This window comes from Lolium rigidum, chromosome 7, assembly GCF_022539505.1.
Source record: "Lolium rigidum isolate FL_2022 chromosome 7, APGP_CSIRO_Lrig_0.1, whole genome shotgun sequence".
Classification (NCBI taxonomy): domain Eukaryota; kingdom Viridiplantae; phylum Streptophyta; class Magnoliopsida; order Poales; family Poaceae; genus Lolium; species Lolium rigidum.
The window spans coordinates 2,932,500-2,940,773 of NC_061514.1; the positions used below are offsets into that span (position 1 = coordinate 2,932,500).

The 8,274-nt window shown below is 43.8% G+C and overlaps 1 protein-coding gene across 1 annotated transcript; it reads right to left on the reverse strand.

Annotated features, from left to right (window-relative positions):
• Positions 1–2,873: 2,873 nt before the first annotated feature.
• On the reverse strand, positions 2,874–6,127 carry LOC124674565 (probable protein phosphatase 2C 44). The gene is made up of 5 exons (XM_047210609.1): positions 5,977–6,127; positions 4,430–4,681; positions 4,021–4,303; positions 3,729–3,883; positions 2,874–3,391 (listed from the first exon to the last, which is right to left on the reverse strand). The coding sequence occupies exons 1-5, from the start codon at positions 6,103–6,105 to the stop codon at positions 3,251–3,253; spliced, it is 960 nt and encodes a 319-aa protein (XP_047066565.1). The 5' UTR covers positions 6,106–6,127; the 3' UTR covers positions 2,874–3,250.
• Between the last annotated feature and the right edge of the window lie 2,147 nt (positions 6,128–8,274).

Consider the following 8,274-nt stretch of genomic DNA (forward strand, 5'->3'; position numbering starts at 1 on the left):
AACTAAGACGCGATCTAATATGTTACAGATACATGGGCGGTTTAGCCCAACTTGGTAAACAAGGCCGATTCACGTATTTCCTTCCATGTATAATCTTCACGTCCATCTTGATCGCGGCCCACCTCTGACTTGGCCAAATTCTGGTGATAACAGCCATGTATCCTGCTTCTGGCGTTTTCGGGATGATATTTCCCCTTGTATCAATCGACATGAAGGACATGTCGAGATTTTGAATTATGTTTCCCCTCTCTTCTTCAGGCATATTTTGTAGCCGAGATCTTGCCCTCCTCCGAGCTTCTCTGTGACTATCTCCCGAAGTTTCTGATTGTCGGCGGAGTTACGCTCGGCAGCATCGCTTGATGCGGAGGCTGCCTCTTTTCTTCTATTCGGGGATCTTTGTCTGTTTTTCCAGCTCCCTACTCACACGAGCAAGCCTATATTGATAAGCTTGCGGTTCTTGTCTGATATTGAGTTGTGTTCATTGGTTCTGTGCCATCCATGGCTCTTGCGGCTCTATCCCACGCTGCTTGCGGGAGTTGAACTCTGTCGCGAGGTGTAGGCCCGACATATTTAGTGCCTAGGCCTCTTCTGAGATCAGCGGGATCGACGTATGGGTTTCCCAAATCGTCGAAAGCCTCTGACGTCTCTGGTTCTGCTCGGCTTGCCTCTTCGATTGCATAGACTTGATGATATTTTGAGTATTGATTTTGGTCGGGATTGGTGACACCATCGTAGAGATTGGTGAAGACCTTGCCGATGGCAGCAGATTTGTCGATGAAGTTGAAGCTGTCGACGCTGTCGGAATCGCTGCTTATAAAGGAGTCCGCAGACGACTCGAAAGATGTGTCGCTGAAGATCTTGACGATCTTTCCGCTTGCCTTGGTGTCGATGAAGCGTGGCGACGAAAACTTCTCATCACTCGATGAAAAGCCAGAATCGATCGCTGAAAATTCCGACGAGATCGGAACTTCGAGACGATAGGATCCTTCTTTGTTGACGCCAAATCGGAATTCTCCGAACGTCATGACGATGGGCTCCTCCAGATAGGCACATGCATCCATACGGGAGGGCGGGTGAGGAATAAAATCGACTAGATCAGTTTTTTCCCGTTTACCTCGATCCATCGCATTGCTTGCCACCGACGAAGTCGACGATTCTGGACGTGTCATCTTGATCAGCTCCTTGCAACCTCTAATCCCCACGGACGGCGCCAATTGACAAAGGATTAATTTGTCAATGCCTACAGATTGTAGACTAGGGTTTTGCTAGAAGTAGAGGGCAAGTAGATCTCGAAGGTTTCAGCCGAAAAGTACTCGCTGATTATGAAAACTAGGGTTCTGTTGACAATAGATTCGATGCTTTTTTTGTCCCTCGACTCCCCCTTATATAGGAGGTGTAGCTGAGGGTTTCTTAATACATAAGTTTACAGAGTCCGGGAGGGTTTCTAACCCGTCCCGCAAGATTACAAGTATCCTTTCCTAATACAACTCTAGCTTTCCTTAATGATATCTTGGGCTTCCGAATCTCCTTATTCTTCGGGTTATGAGCCTCCAGTAAACCCCGGGTACTATCTTCGGCAGGCCCATTGGGGATGCCTATGTCACCATGGTTCTCACCATTTTGATCGTCTGTGTGTTCACCATGGTTGTCATCATTGTGAAATTCATCGTACGCAATCTGCATATATTATGATAGGAGGAACCATATATTATTTGATGATCTTTGGACAGCTGGTAATCGAAATGAAAAATAGTGCACAAACAATACATAGTAATGTAGCTCACATCAAACTCGTCTTCGCTCCAGCCGGCTTCGTGCTGCAAATTTTCCTCCATTTCAGAGTCATCAGAATTATAGCCGACGTACTCGTTTTGTTCCTCAATCATACCAGATTTAGAGTTCTCCATATTCTGTACCATTGGACCATATTTAGAACAATTGAAAAAACGGCAGTATTGCGTCCTCTTGACTATGCTAGAAGACGAAGTCATGGTACCTCTAATTATAAACCTTAGCGGGGAAGATATGCCGAGCCGGTGGCGCGCCTTTGCAAGGTCGTCGATCTACGGGGAGCTTCGCGCGCGGTCGGCGTCGTCGAAATGCGAAACAACCACCGGCGGCGACGAACGGGCTGGCAACAACCGCCGACGGCCGGGCCGGCAACAACCGCTTGTGTTTTACCTAGCGGCGGCGTGTGGAACAGCTCGATCAGATCTCCAGTGCCGATGAAAACGATGCATGCACCGACGTGGGAGCTAATCACGGTGATTAGCTTAACACGTGGGACCCACCCACGTGGGGTAATCCGTATAGATACGCCTAGGCCCTGTATACCCATACGAGCCTTGTACTAGGCTTGGATATGGGTTTCGGCGGGCAGCACAAAAAAAAACAAATTCGGGACCACCGTACCCCTTCGGCGATGAGTGTCGAGTTTGGAGAGGGTGCGCACCGAAGCACACCTCGTCTAGCTGCTGTCAGTGATTGAACATTGTGGCAATGTCTTTTTTTCTTTCGTTCTTCTACTTTTTCTCTTTTGATTTTGTGTATTGTTGATGTCTCTACCAGTTCTTCGTGTGTTATGCTTGCGTAGAGGCTAAATGTAGTTGCTATCTTATTAATAGTGATCCTTTGAAAGAAAAATAAACATTTTGCGGGCATCCAACCAATTGAGTAGTAGCTTAAGCGAACTACTTCCTTTCTTATCTGACTAGTTATGTCTTATGTTAACTGGGTGGAAATTCAGGACACCATAACGCATCATTCAGTCCAAGCGTGCCCAAACGGGTCTGACAACCTGGAAATTGGCCAACATGCAGACCTTTTGGTTTTTTAAACAATATTTTTTACAAAAAACAAATGCACAGCCTTATGATCACTTGTTCATTACCAATTTACCAATCGCAACCGGTCAAATACACGACAAGATGTTCCATAGATTGGCGGGGATCTTATGCCGGTGTATTTATGCACAGATGAATGAACCACCCTGCACATACTACTAGCCACTAACTACTAGCCCCAAGCCCCATCTCTACAATCTTCCCTTGCAAAGTTCTAATTAATCTCTTCAAGCTTGTTCGATGAAGCCTACAATAAGTACAAACAACAACAGCCACTACGGAAACTCAGTCGGAACTGCGAGAAACATATCACAGACGCGAAATACTCGATTTAAGACATCATTGATCGAGAAATTGAAATGATCGGAGATCTATGCATGCGGTGCGTCTTGGAGAATGGAATCGATTCAGCAGCGGAAACGGATGACGATGCAGGAGATGTCATCCTTGCTCTTCCTCGCGAGCGCTTCGGTCGTCAGTCTCTTCGCTGCTGCCTGGGGGTCCTTTGTGGACTTCACGAGATCCACGGCTTCCTGGTTCTTCATCACCTGAATTAATTCAGCAAAAGGTAATGACTTAGAGACTGTTTGTGAACATAACAAGTCAATAGAAGCAGATCATGCACTTGCTACTATAAGATAGATGGTGAACAGGAAACTAGAAGATGCAGAACTCAAATAAATGATTTTTTTTTTTTTTTGAGAAAACAGGGTGAAAAGAAAGAATACAAGGACTGACAGAACAAACTGAAAATGGGAGGTAACATTCATGAGGTGGATGTGCAGATTAACATCTTTCAGGATTCTTAGCAACTGCGATTTGAAGCATGATGAAGAGGAACGAGATTAATGCAGGAAAAAGTTGATAAACAGTTGCAGTACAAACCTTCCATAATCCATCGCTGGCAAGTATGACAAACTCTATACTTGAGTTTATAGGTACATGCCTAACATCAGGTTCAGAACTCAAGTGCGTCTTGAGGCTATGGTCACCGAAGGCTCTTGCGACTGCGAGTTGACCATTTACCCGAGGGACATCACCTGTTAGCAAGCCATAGAAGACAATTATGCAATGGCGCAAATACAAATTATGCGTTTTTTTTTTTTTTTGCGAATGAAAAATTATGCGTTGTTTGACTAAGAACAATGAGGAGACAGTTGCAGAATAAGAATCACACCAGGAAATGTCGTCACAAAGCCACCCTGCTGTTCAATCCTCTGCCTTTCATTAGTTGTGTGGGGTTCATGGTCCACGGTGATCTGATTAGCAGCACCTCGTTCACACAAAACAGCCCTCGAGTCACCTACATTTGCTATCCACATATCTTTGCCATCAACTACAATAGCAGTAACTGCTGTTGAACCGCCTGGTCCAAGTTGTTTGGCATTCTCTAGAATATATTTGTTTGTAGAGTCATATGCATTTTTAATTGCTTCATGAGGGTTACTCCAGAAGAGAGGCTGCACCAATCACAAAAGTGGAGATGGTAAGGAAAAAATGCATTCATAAGGTGGAACGAGAAGGATTGAACATTGGTATGAAAGCAATGTTAATGCATAACAGATACACAAAATTAAGAGCATTACCTCTTTCAGTATGTTGCAGAAAAGGTTAGCTCTCAAGTAACTCGGCACACGATCACCCAAATGGCCATCGAAAATGGCGAAGAGGCCAAGCTCATGGTTCTTTTCACACTTGTACTCTGCTACATGGTAATCCTCCATATCATGGCCAGATTTCCCTTCAACCAAGTGGAATCCATGTGTCACTTTGTTGCTCGACAGCTTACTCCGCCCCTTGCCAGTATCAGTAGATGATGAATGAAGACATGTTGCACTCTGTGAAGTCATACAAAGATCAGAAAAATGATAACACAACATAGCGTGCAGAAATCGAAGAAATTCTGCCGTATAGACAAGGTTGTACTGGTAGTAGCATAGCAGATCTGAGTAACTCATATAGACAACTTTCGTTTTTCGAATAACATCAAGAAACTGTATGTATAGTAAAAGATCAATTTGATCAGTCAATATTAGGCTGAACTCTGAAGTGGACTTGACATAACAGAGCAGTGACAAGAATGCTGTAGGCTTCTTGGTGAACAGAAAGCTTCACAGACCCCACACCGTAAGCAACCAGAGAACAATTTCGCCCCTGGCTCAAACTCACACTGAAAATTTTGAAATGCTTAACTAGCTGAGAACCGTAGTAATCTAACAAATTCACCATTTTCAGAGTTCAGAAGTTACAACTTGTTCTGCAGTAACATTTAACACAAATCAACGAAACAAATTTGAAATTGAAGAAGAAAAGACTACTACCTCTGTCCATAAAATAGTGTCTAGATACATCCAATTTTGGACAAATATAAGACATTCTTTTATGGACGGAGCAAGTAGATTACCGAGACTTCCTAGGTCCAGAATAAAGCCAAAAGTATTATTACTGCTTGATTGCTTATGGCTGGTGCAGGTTGCTTACAGCTACTACTGCGTATTACTACTAGACTAGCAGTAGACGCAGCAGTGCAAGGCTCCAAAAGGCAGAGGTTGCTTACGGCTGGCATGACTTGCTTGCCGCCGGATGCGTGCCAAGTCAAAAAAGAGGAAGTGATGCTGCCAAAGTCCAACTTCCCTTGGAAAGTTGCGAACCCAAACAAAGCTTTGAAGTCCTGTGACTTGAAGCTACAAGTTGCACCCCTAGCCTTTATCCATTTATTATTCTTTGTTTCGAATCTACTACTACTCCACAGAATTGCTTCTTTTTATCAAATCTAATTTAAGAAATTAATGCTTTTTATAGTGGCAGTAACAAAAATCCCTTTTTTGTGTGTGTATATTTCACTAATCAATCGATCAAACTCTCCTCGAATCACTGAAGAATGATTTTTGGATAGTGAAATCAGAGGAATTTTTATCCACGCGCAGACTAACACACGCGCTCCTGCTAACCAACCAACCAACCAACCAAACCGTTCGTATTCAATCAAAACGGTGACGAAGTGTATGCGCATATATAAAAAGATAAAAGAAGAAACTTTAGTTTGTAATAATCAGAAAATAGAGAGAGAGGGGAGAAGCTCTCCGTGCACAGCCAAGGAGGCGATTAAGCGCGGGAGAAGTGGGTTAATTACCCGGATCATGTTGAGTATGTCGGGCCGCTTCCTGCCGCCGCATGCCGAGGAGGACGAAGAGGAGGCGGCGGAGGGGGAGCATGACGCCGAGGACGTGGACACGGTCTGCCGCTCCATCCGGCCGACCATGCCACGGAGCGCAACCGCCGAGAGAGAGAGAAGGAGAGAGAGAGAAGAGGCTTGCTGGAGAAGACGGGACAGCGGGTAGGCACACGGGGATGTGAGTGGGAGAGATCCTTTTGGGTTTTATCGTGGCCTCGTCTGCGTCTCTCGATCCGGACACTTGTGGTGAGAGAAGGAGAAGACCCAGGAAAAAGTTGGGGGAGACAGCGGAGTCGTTGGTTGCTGTTTCCATCGATGATTGTGGTCCGTGGTGGAAGTGGCTACCTGTGGGTCCCACTATAAGAGCACTAGAGCAGGAGAAAATGAAAATCAGGAGAGCCGATGCGAATGCAATGCAAACCTGGCGTGTGCATTGTGAGTGTTACATGTACACCCCGGTTATATGATTTTCACTTTCCATTTTAGGGAGTTATAATTGAATTTCTCTTATAAGTAGGATGTATTTGTAGGCATTTAGAATGCAGCATTGAAGTCTACACACACCCACACGGTCGGAGCAGGCGAAGGGAGCATATGACACTCATTGTCGACGAGAACCTCGTCTCCCTACTGAAAAATAATTCTCCTCGACCAGACTAGTGGTTTTTGAATGCAACCGTCTTCATTAGCCATACGACATATAATTGATACATCCATGTTGTTGCTTTTACTTATGATGTTTTATTCTACACACACAAAAAATGCTCTGAAGGTGGATAAAATGGTGCACTTTGGTGTACTCTCCCAACAAGATATCAAATCTCGCGATCTGGTTGGCTACATATATCGACCGTGAAGATTAATGACCGAACTCAACGTCATACAAGCTTCTTAGATATTTAATTTCCGTTTAATACACATATTTATGTCTATCCGTTACGAATATCGTTACGTCTCTCTTTATGAAGAATCGACAAATGATATAAGGATATCTGAATGGCAGTATCCGGCGTTGACAATTATTTGTTATATCTGATCTAATATTTGTTTGTACGTATTCAATCTGTGTGTGTTGCGTTAGGTTTGTTTCTATTCGATAACGAGTACGTACATTTATGAGTTGTCGTGTAGTTTTGTCGGTTATTTTATGGCAACATGACGGCACATTTGATCTAAAAGAATCTGTTTATTTAGTTGGTTGGGCTTCTTATGCTTGGAAAATGAAATGAGAAGTGAGTAACTAAATTTACTGCAGAGACAATATTTATAGCATTGTGCCACTCTGAACATACTCTCTTCATACAAACAAATAGTGCTATTAAAGTGGTAGCTATTGCAAATTAACGTGGAAAATAGTACGGAGTAGCTAGAACTTCAAGAAATTTACGCTTGAGTACTTCAAAGTGATGAAAACGATAAGTTAGGCAGCTAAAATTGCGGATTGTCCTCCTACATTTTTTTCATTTCATTTTCGTTTTATTTTCACACTCTTGTGCTGATTCTCCAGCCTTTTATTGCAGGGAGGTTTCCGGGAAGTTTCCTCCCGCACTCCCCTAGTTGCCACAATGCTATGTGCACACAGCTGTCACATCAATGTAGTGTTCTGCTCTAACTTTTCATTTGTTTTTATACGTTGTTTTCGACCGAATTGAGAAGGCTAGCTAGCATGATTTCCATATGTCTTTTCTTAGCCGTGTTATCAGGTTGCTTCTAAAAACAATACAAAAGGGCTTTCTGTTAGATAAGCATGTTGGACTCTTCTCTAAAAGACCCAGTAGGTGTGCAAAGTCATCTGTTTTCCAACAAATACAATAAAGAACAATGCTTTGTTTTCTCTCTAGGGCATACCTTCTCCAATCAAATCAACAAAGTGTCTTTTTTTCACTTGAAGAATACGTCATGACTCATGACATACTACTGTTCAACGTGTATGCTACAAGATAGCCGTTTAACTTCTTAGACCCTAGCTATTGAAAAGAAGAAATTAATCAGGCTGAACAAGTCAATTTTTTACAACTACTTCCTGATAGCCATGGTCGTCGCCCACCTCCGCTTGTGGATTGTCCGTGCCTCTACAAAAATAGACACGGCTCCCCTCCTAGCCTGGTGCCAGTCCATCTCCTAGCTCTCTCCCCGCTACCTCCTGTAATATCCCCTTGTAACCCCTGCCCCTTGGGCGCGGTATATGCCGCCCCAGAACCCCCCCAGAGTGCTGAGCTAGGTTCTCACACTACTGCGGGGGACGAATTTTATGGA